The 19869-nt window shown below is 43.2% G+C and overlaps 1 protein-coding gene across 1 annotated transcript in view; it reads right to left on the reverse strand.

Moving 5' to 3' along the window:
- ERC2 (ELKS/RAB6-interacting/CAST family member 2) overlaps window positions 1–19869 on the reverse strand; it is an 868752-nt gene that overhangs the window by 378218 nt on the left and 470665 nt on the right. Inside the window, exon 13 of the mRNA XM_075005383.1 lies at window positions 12047–12207. Coding sequence (XP_074861484.1) covers window positions 12047–12207 — 161 coding nt within the window. The remainder of the gene's footprint in view (window positions 1–12046; window positions 12208–19869) is intronic.

Here is a 19869-nt window from a genome sequence, read left to right on the forward strand (position 1 = left end):
GCAAATGGTCATTATTATGCAAATGAAGTACTGAATATGCAAACCAGCATCCCATTTGTATTTTTGACCTGCCGCATTTGCATGCCCCTTTCAAAGGGAAGGGGCCAGTGTAAACGTAGCCTATGCATGTAGATGCTGTATTTCAAAATGTCTGAGTGCTATTTCAAAATGCATTTTTGAGTACAGGAGCACTATTTCACAATAAACTATTTTGGATTAGCATAGTTCGAAATGAGGCTGCTGTGTAGATGTACCATTAATCCAAATTTTAATATTGTGGAATTCTTAAAAAATATCATTTTTTCACATTACTATCAGGCGATTAATATAAGGAGGTATTTATCTCATTCAATTGAACTGCCTCCTCTTTGAAAGGTACTTATCTAATGATTAGTGAGCTGTCTCAGAGTCCATATCTAAAAGCCCAAATAGATATTAGAATAGATTAAGTTGCTAACTGGTTTGATTCTAAATGCTTTTAAATAACTTAGTGTACTTGGACACTTGTAATGACAACTGAAGAATCAGTCTACACCTGACAACTGATTATACTCAGTAAATTAAGATGGATCTTGGCAATGTCAACCAGATGGGTTTAGAATGGAGAGCTATGTTTGGCAGGTTAACATAATGTAAGCATAGGAAATCATTATGAAAGTTCTTAAGTACACAATTCTTGCCTACTTGATTATAAGCCAGCAGTCACAAATTGTATCCACTCAGCATCAAATAATGGTAAATGCCAGTCAGTCTGCTCTGCTAATTAAATTAATATATTATCAGAGAAAAAGAGGTGTATAAAAACAATGCTGGTGTTTTACTGCTATGTGGAGCTGTCATTCTTCACCCATATGGATCTAATTTGATTTACAGATTGGTTATTAGAACATAATGTATATTAATAAAAATAATTGAATGCTATGCAATTTTGAAATGCTGTTTCAGTATGTTTTTGTTTCACTGAGCAAGTATATAATGTCAAACTCCTTTGACACATTTGTGAATTATACTTGTTGGACTTAGTTTGTTACATAATTACTGCAGCTTTTATTCAAAATACTTTCCTTGATATGTATTTATAAAAATTAAGATATAAATTCACATTATATATTATACATCTTAAATGTTCAGAAACAATATCTAGCATTAATAACATTATTTTCACCTGTAGCTATCAAAGCATGATATCTTACCGATTTGATTTTTTTTTGTTTCTTGTTTTTTAATGCAAAGTTGCAATAACTGCTTTTAAAAAATACAGTAATGCAGTAATAAGGTTGTGGTAACAAGCACTTAAAATAACAAACTTAAGAAGTTTGAGTGAAGGTCTACACTAAAAAGTGTACTTTGAAAAGTGACACTGTGATGTTTCTTATTAATATACACTTTACTGCTTACATGGGCATATCAGCTCTATTTGCTGTCTCCTGGCTCTGCAAAATCATCCTGAATTCTGACAGTTGTGATAAGTTCTTTTCATTTCACATATCACAAGGCAGAAAGGTTATACTGACCAACTCACAGATATAGGCGTGTGCCTCTGTTGTGTTAAAATTATATAATCAGATAATCCCATTCAAACTGAATAATAATATAAATGCCCTGCTAACAAGAAATTCAATTCAGAGTAGGACTGAAACCACACTTAAGGATTTTCCCAGACATTAACTCAGCCTTATATCACATCTCACATAGTAGTATTTTATGGTATACTGTAAAATAATAATACATTAACGTCTGTTTTATTTACCAAGGAAAGTAGTCCCAAACCTATTCCCACCTAAATCATTAACAAAATTCAATTTTTTTTCCAATCGGACTGGATGCCTGTGGTAGGACCTGGGAGATCTTACGTCTAGTGAGAAGAGACTTTAGAAAATGCACAGGTTTAAACTCCGAACAACTTTTTAGAGTTTATAAAAATTGATAAAATTACACCTGCTTAGAAATAGGAGTAATGAAGTAGTAAATCAGGGACTTTCTTAATCACACTCATCTGCAGATGCCAAACAGTAAAAGAAGACATTAGAAAACCCTCTGCTGTCTATGTGATATCCTCTACTCATGTCAGTTTTCTTGATTTAGGTGTTTGGGTCTATTTTTAATGTGGAGGATTTATTTTTGGAGAAAGCACTGTTAATATTTTAAGGATAAAAAAGTTTAACAACATCTGTATATACAAAATCAATTTTCTCAAAGACAGAAGCACCAGTTAAGGATAGAACAAATACATACACGTGCATTTACATGCCTATATACCAAGAAATTAAAATGCAACAATGTAAAACATAACAAAGCTGGCTGTTAAAAGTAATTATGAAAACCTAAAATACAAAAACACTGGCAACTGTACAAATTCAGAAAAACTAAAACCAGTGCTTTATCCGTCAGAAATAACTAATTCCTTAATTAGGAAAGAGAAGTTACTCACCGTAGTAACAATGGTTCTTCGAGATGTGTCCCCATGGGTGCTCCACAATAGGTGGGTGCTCCACAGTAGGTGTCGGGCTCGCCCGGCGCCGCAGATCGGATGCTTTCCAGCAGTATCTCCTGGATCGCGCATGCGCCGGCGCGCGCTGCTCCCTTGCGCGTCCCTGGCCACATGCGCGATCCAGTCCCCGCCAGTTCCTTGACCAACCGCCTCAGATGCTCCTGAAAAACACTAAACGGAGATCCGAAGTGGGGAGGATGGGCGGGTGGTGGAGCACCCACGGGGACACATCTCGAAGAACCATCGTTACTACAGTGAGTAACTTCTCTTTCTTCTTTGAGTGTCCCCATGGGTGCTCCACAATAGGTGACTACCCAGCAGTAACCCAAGTAAGGAGGTGGGTAATCGGTTTATGTGCAGCTTGCCCCCGAGAGGACTGCTGTCGACAGACGGGTGTCCTCTTGGTATACCCGATGCAGTGCATAATGTTTGGCGAAGGTGTCATAGGATGACCAGGTCGCCACTCTACAGATGTCTTTTAACGCGATGCCCTTGACAAAGGCTGTTGAGGCCGCCACCGCCCTGGTGGAGTGAGCCCTAGGCGGGGCCAGCAAAGGAGTCTTTCGAAGTTCGTAGCACATTTTTATACAGGACACAATGGCTGCGTCTACACGTGCACGCTACTTCGAAGTAGCGGCAGTAACTTCGAAATAGCGCCCGTCACGTCTACACGTGTTGGGCGCTATTTCGAAGTTGAAATTGACGTTAGGCGGCGAGACGTCGAAGTCGCTATCCCCATGAGCGGATGGGAATAGCGCCCTACTTCGACGTTCAACATCGAAGTAGGGACGTGTAGACGATCCGCGTCCCGCAACATCGAAATAGCGGGGTCCTCCATGGCGGCCATCAGCTGGGGGGTTGAGAGATACTCTCTCTCCAGCCCTTGCGGGGCTCTGTGGTCACCGTGGGCAGCAGCCCTTAGCCCAGGGCTTCTGGCTGCTGCTGCTGCAGCTGGGGGTCCGTGCTGCATATACAGGGTCTGCAACTAGTTGTTGGCTCTGTGTATCTTGCACTGTTTAATGAAAGTGTGTCTGGGAGGGGCCCTTTAAGGGAGCGGCTTGCTGTTGAGTCCGCCCCGTGACCCTGTCTGCAGCTGTGCCTGGCTCCCTTATTTCGATGTGTGCTACTTTGCCGTGTAGACGTTCCCTCGTTGTGCCTATTTCGATGTTGGGCTGAGCAACGTCGAAGTTGAACATCGACGTTGCCAGCCCTGGAGGACGTGTAGACGTTATTCATCGAAATAGCCTATTTCGATGTCGCAACATCGAAATAAGCTATTTCGAAGTTGGGTGCACGTGTAGACGTAGCCAATGTGCTTTGAGATTCTCTGTGAAGAGAGACCCTCTCCTTTTGACCTGGGAGCGAGAGAGACTAGAAGTCTGTCCGTTTTCTGGAAGGACTTAGTTCTGTCTATGTAGAAAGCCAATGCCCTCCTCACATCCAGGAGATGTAGGCATGCCTCCTTGTTGGAGCTGTGAGGCTTCGGGTAAAACGAGGGTAAAACTATGGGTTCGTTAAGGTGGAACTCTGAAGAAACCTTCGGAACAAAGGCTGGGTGCAGCCGTAAAGTTACCGCCTCCTTTGAGAATACTGTGCAGGGCGGCGTTGCCATAACTGCTGCGAGCTCACTCACCCTGCGAGCTGACGTAATTGCAAGGAGGAAGTTTGTTTTTATCGTAAGGAGACGTAGGGGAACTGTGGCTAATGGTTCAAAAGGTGGACCCGTTAGCGTGCTGAGCACCAAGTCCAAGCTCTACGATGGTGGAAGCGGTTTCTCAGGGGCGTACAGGTTTACCAGCCCCTTCAGGAACCTGGTAACAATAGGATGGGCAAATACCGTGGGCCCCTCCTCTGCATGCCGAAAAGCAGATATAGCGGCGAGGTGGACTTTTAGCAAGGATAGGGAAAGTCCGTCCCTCTTGAGGTCCAATAAGTATTCTAGTATTACAGGTATAGGAACGTCAAGGGGAGCTAACTGCTTGGCGGAACACCATGCAGTGAATCGAGTCCATTTCTGCTTGTAGGTCTTCCTCGTGGAGGTCCTTCGGCTACTTTCCAGGACTTGTTGTACTCCCTCCGTACATGTGCTTTCTATGGAGCTGAGCCATGGAATAGCCATGCTTGTAGTTGCAGACCTTGGGGGTGTGGGTGCACTATGGACCCCTGGGCCTGCGTGAGTAGGTCCGGCGCCACCGGAAGGGGGAGCGGTGGGCGGTCCGACATGTGCAGAAGCAAGGGGAACCATTGCTGTCGATCCCATGTTGGGACTACTAGAATCATGCGGGCTCTCTCTCTTCTGGCTTTCTGCAAGACCTTGTGGATGAGCACTGTGGAGGGAAATGCGTAAAGTAGGGGGCCCTTCCATGAAATCGCGAATGTGTCCCCCAGGGACCCCTGCCCCAATCCTGCCCTGGAGCAGTACTGGGGGCACTTCTTGTTGTGCTGAGTGGCAAACAGGTTGATCTGGGGAAACCCCCATGTGTGAAAGATCGGTCGTAGCAGATCGGAGCGGATCTGCCAGTTGTGCGTGAGTGTGAAGCGCCTGCTCAGCTGGTCTGCTTTCACATTGTGAGCGCCCGGCAAATACGAGGCTTTCAACATTATATTGTTGGCGATGCACCAGTTCCACAGTTGGACTGCTTCCGCACATAGGGCACGGGATCGGGCTCCTCCTTGTCAATTTATATAAAACATGGTGGAGGTATTGTCTGTATTGATCCCGACTACTTTGCCCTGTATGTGGTCTCAAAAGTGTTTGCAGGCATTGAACACTGCTCTGAGCTCCAGTATATTTATGTGCAGTGACTGTTCCGCAGGGGACCATAGTCCTTGCGTCACCTTGTCACCGATGTGTGCTCCCCACCCTATGTGGGAAGCGATGGTAGTAAGGAAAATAGAGATTTGTGGTTGGTGAAAGGGTACCCCTGTTAGCAGGTTCTTGGGGTTTACCCACCACTGCAGGGATCTGCACAACTCTGTCGTGGGCGACACCACCGCGTGGACAGTGTGGGATGCCGGCTTGTAGACGCTCGCCAGCCAATGTTGTAGGCTGCGCATATGCAATCTGGCATTCTGCACCACAAACGTTGCTGCCGCCATGTGGCCTAGCAGCTGCAAGCACGTTAAGACCGGCACCATGGGGCTGTATGTAATGACTTGCACCAGCGAACTGATGGCACGAAAGCGGGCGTCGAGTAGATACACCCTTGCTGTAATAGAGTTTATACGTCCCCCTATAAACTCTATGTCTTGTGTGGGGTCGGTCTTTGACTTCACGAGGTTGATGACTAGGCCCAGCGAAGAAAACGTGTCTCCTGTTACGCGTATCATGCGTAGGACCTCTGCCTTCGAGGCCCCTTTCAATAGGCAGTCGTCCAGGTATGGGAATATAAATACCCCGTCTGTGCAGGTAGGCTGACACCACTGCCAGGGTTTTGGTTAAGACTCTGGGGGCCGAGGAGAGGCCGAACAGAAGAACCTTGTACTGGAAATGCTCCTTGCCGACCATAAAACGGAGGAAGCGCCTGTGTGCCGGGTGGATCGTTATATGAAAGTAAGCATCTTGTAAGTCGAGGGCTGCAAACCAATCTCCATCGTCCAGTGCCGTGAGTATGGAGGCGACTGTGATCATCCGAAAACATTGTTTGTGCAAGTACCGGCTGAGGCCCAGAAGATCTAAAATGGGCCTCCAGCCTCCTGTTTTCTTCTCTGTAAGGAAATAGCGTGAATAAAAGCCTTTCCCCTGGAATTGCTCCGGCACTCTTTCCACCGCCCCTATCAACATAAGATGGTCCACCTCCTGTTCGAGTCTCGCCTCATGGGAAGCGTCCCTGAGGTGGGGCCTGGGCGGAGGTTTCGGCGGTGGGAGCAACTGGAAGGGGATCATGTAACCCGTGGCTATGATCTCCAGTACCCATTTGTCTGCGGTGATCTTTTGCCATTGCGGGTGGAACGGTCGGAGGCAATGATGGAACATTAGCTGGGAATAGCATTGCGCGATGGTAGTGATAGTGCAGCCCTCGACCTGCCCATCAAACTTGTTGCCTTTGGGCCTGCCCCGAGGATGCGTGGCTTTGTTGAGGACGTCACCTGGGAGTTCTCTACTGTTGCTGCTGTTGATGTAGCCCTTGGTCGTAGCCCCGTTGGTACTGAGCACGCTGTGGTTGGTACGGGTATCATCTTTGCTGAGGGTAATACTTTTTCTTCCTATATGGAGGGGTATAAATACCCAGGGTTCTAAGTGTAGCTCTGGAGTCCTTACTGGAGTGGAGGACCGAGTCGGTTGAGTCTGCAAACAACTTCTGCGTGTCAAAGGGAAGATCCACAATCTTCGCCTGCAGATCCCTCGGGATACCCGATGTCTGGAGCCAGGATTCTCTACGCATGACCACTGCTGTAGCCATTGAGTGTGCCGCCGTGTCCGCCACGTCCAGGGTTATCTGGACTCCCGTCCTCGAAGCCGCGTAGCCCTCTTGCACAATCGCCTTTAGCACCGGCTTCTTATCTTCCGGAAGCGAATCCATGAGAGAAGTAAGCCTGGAGTAATTATCAAAATTATGGTTCGCTAGATGTGCTGCATAGTTTGCCATTCTCAATAGCAGGGTGGAAGGGGAATATACCTTCTAGCCAAACAGCTCTAGCTTCTTGGCATCTTCGTCTGAACCCCCCGATTTGTACTGAGAAGTCTTTGATCTCTGCTGAGACGATTCCACCACCAGTGAGTTTGGTTGTGGGTGACTAAAGAGGAACTCCATGCCCTTCGCCGGGACGAAGTACTTCTTATCTGCTCTCTTGTTCATAGGCGAAGCGGAGGCCGGGGTCTGCCATATGGTAGTGGCTGACTCCATAATGGCTTCGTCGAGCGGGATAGCAATTTTGGATGAAGCCAGGGGTCTCAAATTTTTCAGGAGTTTGTGATGTTTCTCCTGTACCTCTGCCGTTTGGATGCCTTACGTGAAAGCCACCCTTTTAAACAGCTCCTGAAACTGTTTGAGGTCGTCCGGGGGAGCAACGTCCCCGGGGGCCGTGGCCTCGTCAGGGGAGGATGAGGAGGAACCACTAGGGCAAGCCTCCCTAGAACTCTCAGGTTCTTGCGGCTGATGGTACACCCGCTCACTGGAGGCTTGCAAAGGAAAGTCTCGGGGTTCTACAGTTAACTCCCCTTGAGATAGCTGTGTTTCCATCCCCAGCCGCGAGTGTCCACGGGGGTACTGGACGGCCGGGGGGGACCTGCCCCTAGGTGTATGCCTGGGGTGTCTGTGTCCAGCATGATAAGAACGTCCATGGCAGCACGGGCACGGGTCCGGGGATGGAGACCTAGACCACTCTTGGGGTGCGTGCCACCCGATGTCTGGGAGAGCGAGATCTCCGCGACGATTCAGATAACGGTGAAGCTGGTTTGTGATAGTACTCCAAGGGATCCAATCCCAGAAAGGGCAAAGGTGGCCCAAGCCATGGTGACGATGGTTGGAGGAACGGAGAAGGAGGCTCTGGATAGGCCGGTGGAGACCTAGATCTTCTGGGTGGCGTGTGCAGCATAAGGGGAGGGCTTGTTGATAGCAGCATTGCAGCCCTGTCCGGAGAAGGGCTGCGATGCCAGGTTTTTGCTCTCGCCTTTCCCCTCCCCTGCAGGGCTGGCACCGCCACCTCCCGTGCCAGGGATCTCGGCCCTGCTGTCGGCGTCGCGCTCGGCCCGCTCAGTTGCGGTGCCGCGCGGATAACGACCTCCGGTGCCTGCAGGCTCTGTGCCTGTTGGCCCTGCACCGCTGGCGCCACAGGGGTCGGTGCCGCCTGTGGCGGTGCCGCTGGTTCCGGCACTTGCCTGGCCACCGCTCTGAGTGCTGCGCGTGCCGGCTGTTTGGTAATCGGAGGCTCAGCCTCTGCCACGTGCGCTGCCGCGCTGCCGCTTGTTTGAGTATGCGGCTGGGGGCTATGTGCTCCGCCCATCCCGCTCGCTGAGACCACCGGCAGGGATCGGGCTGGAGAGAGCTTCCTCCGTTTCTGCACCGAGGGGGTGAGGGAAGCCGCCTTCCTTTTGTGGAGCCCAGGGGGTCCCTCTGGTTGAGGCCTCTCCGGCAAGTCAGGCTGGAGAGCCTTATCAAACAGGAGCATTTTCAGCCGCATTTCTCTGTCTTTCCTGGCCCTGGCTGTGAGCTTAGCACAGTGGGAACACTTCTGGGTAACGTGTGATTCCCCCAGGCACCGAATGCATTCACTATGCCCATCAGAGGCCGGCATAGCTTCGCAGCAGGACTCACACTTTTTAAAGCCTGAAGAGGACATCGTAGTGAGTCTTTTTGCTGTTAACAGGGCACTTAGCACTTAATTCGTGCCTGTTTACCCATCGCGGACACCAGCCTGCAACGGCAGGAGGCCTACTGGCCTTCACGTCCACGCGTCTTCTCCGCTCCTCTCTCTCTTTTTATTATATATATATTTTTTTACTCTCTTGCTTTCGCTCTTTTCTTTTTTTTTTGGAAAGAAAAACAACAATTTACACGTAAAAACTCTATCTAATCTGACTCTGGCCGTAGCCTGAGCGGATTCCGTCTGCAGCCGATGGCGGTTGAGAAGGAACTGGCGGGGAATGGATCGCGCACGTGGCCAGGGACGCACAAGGGAGCGGCGCGCGCCGGCGCATGCGCGATCCAGGAGATACTGCTGGAAAGTTTCCAATCTGCGGCGCCGGGAGAGCCTGACACGTATTGTGGAGCACCCACCTATTGTGGAGCACCCACGGGGACACTCGTAGAAGAATTTGTGTTACAAGATATAGTCAACACAGCATTAAGGGCTCTGAGCACCACTAATTGTCTATTTCTACATCCCATCCTAGTCTTCGACATCTTTCTATCTCTGGGGTAGGACAACAATGTCCTCTGCTATCTATTAGGTCCTTTATCCATAAATAGGTCTCTATCAAATTCATGGTCCAATTTGATTAATTAGTATTTTAAAAATTTAAATGTCATTATTTCATGTATTTAAACTTGAAATTTTACAATGTTGTAATTGTAGGGGTTCTGATCAAAGAAGAGTTGTGGTGTGGTGTGGTCACAAGCAGTGCTTTTTTTGTGCTGGTACTTGCTGGTACTGAGTACTGGCACTTTGGCAGCCCCAGCCATGGGATTGGCTGGGAGTGGGAAGCAAGATGAGTACTGGCTCCTCTTTTTTTTAGTTTATTTGTTTGTTTGTTTGTTTTTAAAACAAAAAAGTCACTGGTCACAAGGTTACTGTAAGTGGACTTGCAGTACTGCTACTTTTACTTCTGTGCTGCTGTTGGCAATGCTGCCTTTAGAGTTGAGCAGCTGTAGAGTCGTGGCAGTTGGCGTGGGAGCCCAATTCTGAAGTCAGAGCCACTTCCAGCCACAGCTCAGAAGTAAGGGTAGTTTGTTATGGTATGCTCCCCAGCTGTAAAGTTAGCACAGAAGCAAGGGTAGCTATACTGTGATCCCCACATCTGATAAAATAACCTTATGATCCCCCTGCAACTCCCTTTTGGGCTGGAACTCCCAATCCACAAATGCTGGTCCCCCCTCACCTGCAAAGTATAGGGTAAAAGAATACAAAAGACCAGATTTCATGAGTGTGGAAGGGACAAGATCTCCTGGTCCATTATATGTTTTTCAGAACCACAAACTTGGTAGGGTTCTATCCATAAAGCTACAAAACCCATTTCTGTCCAAAGTGCATTCAAACTCGACATAGGCTTTAACAGTTAGGCAGCTCAGTCAAAACAGGCATTCCAAAACACATTTCCAACATTCATGAGACTCCATACAGCCATCCAAACATCTCACAACAGCCAGAACACACTGTGCAATCTCTTCTTAGGTTTGGCACAACCAGTGGGGACATCAGCCACATTGGGCCATGGGTCAAGGTGAGAGGAGGCCCCAGCTCCATGCCTTGGAAGGTGCAGAGCCAAGGGCAGAAGGGACAGGGCCTACGATATTCACCCCTCAATGCTGCCCATACTGTGGTGCTGGGCCATGCCGCCATCCCTCCAGCCACTTCCTCAAAGCCATGTGCAGCAATGCTGCCACAGCACTCCCAAGGGGCCTGGAATGCCGAACACCACTAGTGCTAATGCCAAGCCTTGGAGCAACTGTCCCCTTTGCCCCCCCACCACCACCACCATCATCAGCGGGCCTGTGCACAACAACTGATATTTGTGGTCAGTCATACCAAAAACGTATTCTTTCTACTAAAGTGGGATGCTATTAATGCAATCACTTACAGCAAACAGCATTATACAGCCTTTGATTCACTGCAGACGAACGAGTAGTTGACTAGCAACTGTCTTTACAAAAGAAAGCTATAAGAAAACAAAAGCTATATTTGATTCCCCATTTGCTCACTAAACAGTAGTGTCATCGACAATGAACCATGTACTTTTCACTTTTCAATACAGACCAGAGGTGAAAACTTTCATTGATTTCATTGTTATGATTGCACCCAGATATTTATAATCAACCAACATATTGTACGATAGCCGTTGCTCAGTTTGACATCTGAAGAATTATACTGTATAGTGTATTTAGAGTAACAATATTAAATAATTTCTTTGTTAGATGGACTTACCTTTTTTTTATTGCTATATGGGCACCTGCCCTATACAGCAAGAGAACTAATGAAAGCTGAAATTCAGCAATAGCCTAGATGTCCTGCCCCACCCCATCTCCTGACCCCCAAAGCCCAGGCTGGTGCTGGGAAGCATGGTACTGGCCCAGCCTCCCCAGCTCCTAGAGCTCGGGCTGGAACAGGGGAACACATCCCATGTTGCTCTCTGAGAAATACAGGGTAGATCTGCTAGTATCTATACAGTAAACTCTTCCATATCTGGTATTCTATCATCCAGAACTCCCAAATAACTGGCATTATAACCATAAGTAAATTTTAGTTAGGTTTTCCAGAAATACAGTCTAGTGAAAGTACAAATAAATGCAACAAATACAGTACAAGTTCACAGTGCACAATACTACTGTTGGTAAATAAACTAGTCTGCATACATTTTTGTTTGTTTCTTAATATCTAATCTTGGGGGGGCTTTTTAGTGTTGTGCATTGTGAAGTATAGGCTTCCAGATATGAAAAAGTTTACTGTATAAAGATGATCCTCCCTTTCCCTCTCATCTGACACTTTAATAGGAAATTCAGTTTGCAGGTTTTTTTCAGAATTAGTACTGAAGGTTGTGACCATGTTCTATTTTTAGTATAGTTCACTGGACAAATTTGCTATGTGCCAAAGGTGAACCCTTTTCACAACAGAATAAGGCAGAACATCATGGAAATTTAAAACCGGGGTCTTCAAGTTATAACAAAGCACTTTTTAAAATAATTCTACACTTGTGTGTTGTTGACTTGCTAATAAATATTACCTTTATAATCCAATGATTTTTTATTCTATTTCTTCATTAAGGAGGGAGCCTAATCAATAATTGTTTCTTAGAGGTCCTCAGTCTCAGGCTGCTTTAATATGAATACTGTACATATACAGCAGGAAGAAAATGAAAACTGGAATGCATTTAGTAACAGTAGAAGTAAATTTACTTACTTCATTTCTAATATTTCTTCAAGCTGTTTTCTCCGCTCTATTCTGAGGTTAGCCAGATGTGCTTCTTTCTCAACCAGAGACTGCTGTGTCGAGGCAAGACGGGCTTTGGTAGCATCCAATTCTTGTCTGGTCTTTTCCAGTGCATTCATCAGTTCTTCTAACTAAAAGAGCATAGATTGTTTAAGTTCCATATTCTCCATAGCAATAATATTTTATAAACATAGAAAAATCATATGGAGTGTAATATAAGTGGAAGCATTGTTCAAATCCATTCCTACTTTTTATTGGTTTAAAAAAATCAGTTCTTAAACATCAGGAAATGATCAAGTTTCCAAGAAACCATCTAGTCACCAATAACATTTATACAACCATCAAACTAATGTACATTACCAAGAGCCCGACAACCTGCGCCACTGCCATAAATATTGCCTGCACCACTTAGTCTATGGAACTCATTAAGGACCTGTGGTAGTAATTCTATAGTTCAGTGTCTAACAAGCACTTCCATCATAAACTGACCTTGACACCACAACAACTTTCACCTAAAACAGCTCATTCAGACTTAACATTTTATATGACAACTGACGAGAACCTCTCATAAGGGTACAGTGCATGTGGAACAGGGGAAGAGCTAAGGTTCTAACAGTTGAATATCTATTTTTTTAATTCATGAAATATATTCTCAATCTCAGCCATCCACAGTTTTCAGGGAGATTTCCCAGTAAATATGAAATGCATTTATGGGGAATTACTTACTGCAGGGATGCAAAAAAAAAAAAAACAAAAAAAAACTTTGCCATAAGAAAATAACATTTTTTAAAAAATGTGTTGGCTGTGTTATAAAATATAAAATATTATTATTTGAAGAAGCAGCTCCACATCTGCAGAAGAGAAAATAGTATACATGGCTGGCAGGATTAGGATGGTCTTGTGGGTGGGTCATTGCATTTACAGAACTTTTCAAGCCATGTGACAGGGTAAAATGTCACTGTATGGTTACCACTAAAAAGCACAACATGGCTTCCCCTGATTCTTGGCACGGAAGCTCAGCAAAGTTAATAAGACTGAAGACTGCAAGCCAATCAGACTTGATGCCATCCACAGGTCCCAATTTTGCAGGTGTGGGAGCAAAGAATCTGGCTTCCAGTACATACAAGTAAAGACAATGGTTATTTTGAAATTGGTAAACCTCATTGTACAAGGCATAGCACCTATTTTGAAATAGGTATTTCAAAATAGGAACTATATAGACAGGGACTAGAGCCAATTTCAAAATAAGCCATAGTGCATCCAAGGCTCTATTTCAAAATAGTCTCTATTGCTTGTAGACACTGTTTTCAAAATAACTGAACGCTATTTAGAAATGCATTACATGTGTAGCTGTGCTATTTCTGATTATTATATTCTGGACTACCTTTTCCAGAATATTTTATTCAGGAATAACAGTGCTGTGTATGTATTGCGATACACCTCCTGTTTCGCTTTCTTACCTACCCACTCTCTTCGCCAAAAAAACTAAACTTCTATAAATTAACCAACAGTGCAGAAAAATATTAGATGCATTACATGTGACTAACCCAAAAATGATAGGGGATAGAGCCAACTGGAACATATCCAAACTGACTGCTTTTATTTATTTATTTATTTTTCTTCCTGTGCCACAACGCTGTTGATGCTATGGCAGTTTAGCAAAAATGTTTGGTTTTTTGCTGGTGTACAGAAGCAGTTTGACAGAATTCAGCTGCGGTCATATAATCAGCCTGTCTAAGAGAAAATAAGATGTTTTCCTGAAGTTCATTTTTAATTGCTGCTTGCCTCTGTGTTGTTATCTAAATCCTACTACCATGCAATCAGCACATATAAATCACATACTTTTTTATTCAAGCTGAGCAAATATTGTAAGTTGCCTCCCACATAACAGATTTGTGAAGCAGGACAAACAGTATTCTATGAATCAAACAATGGTAACCACACTCAAATATCAAAAGCTTTATTTTTCTTCTCTTGAAGCATTATAGCCAGATTTGTTGTATCGTGTGATTCATAGACACCACAACTCACATCACGTTTCCTATAAATCAGATCATTCATGGATATTTTAAAAGTATATAAAGTGATCATTATCTTCCAGATATTCACGCACTGACATTTTTACTTTATTTTGGGGGATAAAAACTGTAGGTATAATTTTAAAAATATCTACATACATAAGTCATGAGATTTTAAAATCAAAGAGAATAAATTATTAAAAGTCAATAAAAAACTGCTTACGACCCCAAATCATTAGCTTGTGTGGACTCAACATCTACATTTATATTTAGATTTATAACACAATATTTACACATCCGTACCTCCTTTGCTTTTCTGTCAAAATGTAAGTTTGGATTTTAGTTAGTTACCTCACAAACATGTAACCAGCAATAGGATTCGATTAGCAGGTAGGATGGTACCATAGAACAATTCTTCCTCCTTTGTCATTGTAACACCTATTCATGTATTTGAAAATTGCTATCATGTTCTACTTAGTCTTCTTTTCTCCAAACTAAACAAACCCAATCTTTTCAACCTTCTTTCACAGGTCGTGTTTTCTAGAGCTTGCATATTTTTTGTTGCCCTTCTCTGGACTTTCTCGAAATTGGATCCTCAACTTTACTGAAATGTGGCACCCAGATCTGGACACAATACTACAACACAGGAAGCACTACTTCCCATGGCTTGCTTACTGCAGTCCTATAAGTACATCCCAGAGCAATGTTCACTTCTTTTTGCCCAAAAAAGTATTATACTGTTGACTCATGTTTATTTTATGATCCACTATGATCCTCAGTTCCCCTCCTGCAGTTCTTTATCCTAGGCCATCATTTCTGATTTTGTATACGTGACTGACTGTTTCTTCCGAAGTAGTGTACTTTGCGTTTGTTCTTAGAATCACAGAATTATAAAATACTAGAACTGGAAGGAACCTCAAGAGGTCATTGAGTCCAGTCACCTGAACTTATGGCAGCACCAAGCACCATATAGATCATCTCTGAGAGATCTAATCTCCTCTTAACTGCTTCCAATAATGGAGATTCCACAGTCTCCTTAGGCAATTTATTCCAGCGATCTATTACCCTGACAGAAAGTTTTTCCTAATGTCCAACCGAAACCTGCCTTGCTGTAATTTAAGCCCATTGCTTCTTGATTTATCATCAGAGGCTAAGGAGAATAATTTTTCTCCCTCCTGCTTGTAACAACCTTTTAGATACTCGAAAGGTGTTATCATGCCCCCATCCCCCTCCATTCTTCTCTTTTTCAGACTAAAGAAACCCAGTTCTTTCAGTCATCCCTTACAGGTCCAGTTTTCTAGATCTCTAATCATTTTATTGCTTGCATCTGGACCTTCTGCAATTTTTTCCACATCTTTCCTGAAATGTGATACCCAGAAGTGAGCACAATACTCCAGCTGAATCCCAGAATCATGTTTGCGGGTTTTGTTTTTTTTTGGCAAAAGTGTCACACTATTGACTCATGTTTAGTTTCTTGTCCATGATGACCCTAGATCCCTTTCTGTAGTGTTCTTTCCTAGAGAGTTACTTCCTGTTCTGTATGTGTGCAAGTGATTGTTTGGTCCTAAGTGGAATACTTTACCTCAGACCATTTCTTCACTTTGTTCAGATCAGTTTGAAATATAACACTATCCTCCAAAGCACTTGCCACCCCTACAAGCTTGGTATCATCCACAAACTTTAACAGCATAATCACTAGAGTAATAAATCATTGATATAGATATTAAACAAAACCAGTCTCAAAACTGATCACTGTGCAACCCCACCTGCTCTGCCCTTCCAGCTTTGACATCTACTCTCTGAGAGTGGTTATCCAACCACTTATAGACACACCACAGTAGCTCTATCTAGGTTGTATTTTCATAGTTTACTGATAAGAAGGTTATGAGAGACCGTATCAAATGCTTTACTGAAGTCTAGGTGTAGGTCTACCACTTCCCCTTTGTCCACAAGGCTTGTTATCCTACCAAAGAAAGATATCAGGTTGCTTTTACATGATTTGTTCCTAACAAATAAAAGCTGACTGTTATTTGACACATTATCATCTTCCAGGGTGTTTGCAGATAGATTATTTGCTCCATTACCTTTCCTAGCACAAAGGTTAATCTAACTGGTCTGCACTTTCCTGAGTTTTTCTTACTGAATGTCATCCTATTTATTTCTGAACATATCTCTAATTTATCAGATCATTTTGAACTTGAATCCTACCTTTAAAGTACTTGCAACCCCTCCCATATTGATATTATCCACAAATTTTATAAATGTATACTCTATGTCAACATCTAAATCCTTGATGAAGATATTGAACAGAAGAGGACCCAGAACTGAGATCTGCTGGACACCACTCAATATGCCTTTCCAGCATGACTGTGAACCACTGATTACTTCTTTCTTGGAATGGTTTTCCAGCTAGTTATGCACCCATCTTATAGACGCTTGGTCTAGACTGTATTTCCCTGGTATGTTTATGAAAGGCTTGTGCAAGTCAGTATCAAAAGTCTTATTTATAGCAAGAACAGATTTTCAAACACTGTTAGAAAATGTAAATGTGTGTGATCGCTAATATTACAATCAAGGTTACTTCTTTGAAAAGGAGAAAGATCAACTGTAAGCCCATAATCAAACAATAGAATCTATTCACATCCCTGGTACTGGCATTAAAATAATAAGAGATTATGATATGGGAGACAACCAATCTATTGTCATTAAACCCTAGTATTGGGGCTGTGTACAAACTCTGATATTTGGCATTTGGTTTTAAGGCTGAGTATTAGCTTTCTGAATTTTGTTAAACATCCCTTTCCTTTGCTGTTTCAATCCCTACTGAGAGGAAGGAAAGGAGCATAGGGGATTTTTTTCTCTGCCCCCCACCCCAGAAGATAGAAAAGTAACATCGGATTGTTTTCCTCCACTCTTCATGAAGGAGAAGAGAGACCAGCACTAATACTATTCCATACATCACAGGAGTTCTTCAGCTCCTCTACTGTTCATGGAAAGTAGCTGAGGGATCATCTTAATGTTGGCCAAATAGCATCTCTCACCTCTACAAATTATAAGGAAAGTTTGCACTGAAGGAGATATTCAACAACTTCCTAACTCTATGAATTCAGTCTTTAGAGTAGATTCATTTTCCTTCCATAGTGGAGTGCCTATTCTCCTATCAGTCCATGTACGTATTTTGATAGTATACTCCGTATACATAAATTACCAGTAGAATTTGCTCTCATAGTCATTATTTCTTATCAGTAACCTACTTCAAAATCTGAGCAGTACTGGTAAAGTATTTTAATGATCTTCTGAAGGCAAGTAATGAAAATCTCCTTCTAATTATACTCTATTCTACCTTGCATCTCTTGAGCATTACTGCCTTACAGCGACACCTACTGGAAATGGTTGAAACTGTAACATCCAGAAGCCCCCTCATGACTGCTGGCTGGATGTTGTTATTACTAAAAAACATTTTATTTAATCTGAACTTTGCAAGAATTTATTCTGTGGATTTCATTGACCTTTGTGCTCAGTCTTCTAAGATGAAACCCTGAGTATTGTGAATCCATTTCTAGCTCCTTTTCACATTTCTGGGAAGCCTGATTTGACCAGTTTTTTATAATAAAGCAAATGAATTATTTAAACCAGCACATTTGTTCAATGCAATATTTTGAGGATCTCATTAAATATGTTTATTCTCAATGTGTGAACTAGCATTCATTACTTCTGGATGACAGAAGAACAACAAGCCAATCTACTGTACATGTAACTCTCATTTTCAGTTTTCAATGTGTTTTAAACAATCCTCTCCCTCTTCCAAGTCCAATTAACACAGTTTCACACCATGATACAAAAAGAAGGAGAAGTCAACGTGCAAAAAATGTACATCTGAGTAACCAGATTTGGTTAAACTAAACAGGGTTAGAGTTCAAATGAACGACAGTTTGTTAAAAATGCCCTTGGGCATTCTTAATTCCAGATTGGATTCGGCTCAGTGCAACTCATGCTAACATAATACAATTTCAGTTAGTGGGAGAAAGAAAAGGAAGGGGGAACAGGAATCATATGTTTTTACAGTTCAAGTATGACATGCTTCTGCATGAAGAAGACCTAGCAGTCTTCCAACAATCAGGAACAATATTAGTAATGTTATCTTAAAACGGTTGGCACTTCATTTTAACAACAATACTAATGATAAATGCAGGTACATGAATTCTGGATTTCCTTTACTGATGTTTTGTTTTTTTATATATTGGTATGCACAGCAATCACACTAACTTAAAATGTAATATTTTGGTAGCATATTTAAACCATTTATGAATTTTACATACTAAAATGTTGTATAATGAACTACTATTTACGTACAGTTACCTTAGTTGCAATTATTAACTAAATACAATAATATTAGTCGATAGTGAAGAGTGTTTAAGAAATAAGCTAAAAATGACATCTTCTACTATACTGAAGAACTACTGGTTTAGAAATTGTTTCAGTTTTCTTCAAAAGTAATTTTTCTTTATATCAACTGTAAGCAATTCTCACTTTTGTGTTCAACCTACACCCTGTGTATACTTCAGTAATCTGCAGTTCTGTGCACATGGAACTGATAGGAGCTACGCAGCACCTTCCAGTGTGAAAACATGGAACTGTCCAAAAAGTGTCCATAATAGTATCATCATGTATCAAGTACCGAATTGTTCGATCTTGGGGTTGGAAGAGCAATGCTTGTCCCTCTGCAGAGCTGGGCCTACACCAAATCATAGAGGAGCAATGGGAGGCCAGGGCTGTGTACACACACAGGCCTCTCATAATGCAGCCCCAATGGGAATTCCCACTAGCCACAGCTGTCCCTGCAGTCTCACACAGAGCACAGCCAGGAAGGATAATACTGATCCATTCCCAAATTCTACAGGACCTATGAGGGAACACTGTAACCCTTCAACTTTTTTCCATCGTGCCCCTTGTCCGCAGCCCACTACCTTCCTCTAGAAAGGATTCAAAACCAAGATGTCCCTCAGTCCATGCTGCTTCCTGCTGCTCATGGGAACAGTGGCAGGGAGTTAAGAGGATCCATGCCTGCCAATGCTCCAGGTAAACAAAACATCCCAGCACGCCAGCAGCTTACCTCGACTGGCTGGGAGCCAAAAGTTGCTGACCCCTGTTGTAGTTTCTTTTAAAAATGTGTTAAAAGATAGCACAAAAGCTGCCAAAAGATCTGGAAGAAAAAAATTGAATGTTTCCAAAGGTTTTGTTATATAAAATAAATATAATATAAAACAACAAAGGGATTATGCATTTCGGCTATCACAAATAGGGGATATGGAAGAAATGCCAATAACATTTGATCTGCCCAGCAACAGAATGTTAGCTGGCATTGGTGAAAAAAGCGGTTTTAATTAAAACCACTGGCCATTAAAAATCCATTTTACAGTGGTTTTATCATGTTTGGCTAATGGATCAAAGCTCTCTCCTGTTATTATTTTTAAAAAGAAAAAGCTTGCCTAAAAACATGACGTTTCCTGAGGGTGTCATTATACGTGCACATGAAAAGGGATGGACGGATGAAAGTGGGATTATTGAATGGCTGGAAAAAGTGCCGAATAAGAGACTGGAAGGACTTCTCAGGCAACCTGCTATGCTCATTTGGGACATGTTCAGGGCACATAACACAGATGAGGTGAAACATGTGGCCAAAAATAGGAAAACTACTTTGGCTGTAACACCTGGAGGCTTAACTTCTATTCTACAGCTGCTTGATGTCTACCTGAACAGACCCTTTAGAGACAG

The sequence above is a fragment of the Carettochelys insculpta genome, chromosome 11 (assembly GCF_033958435.1).
Source record: "Carettochelys insculpta isolate YL-2023 chromosome 11, ASM3395843v1, whole genome shotgun sequence".
Lineage (NCBI taxonomy): Eukaryota > Metazoa > Chordata > Testudines > Carettochelyidae > Carettochelys > Carettochelys insculpta.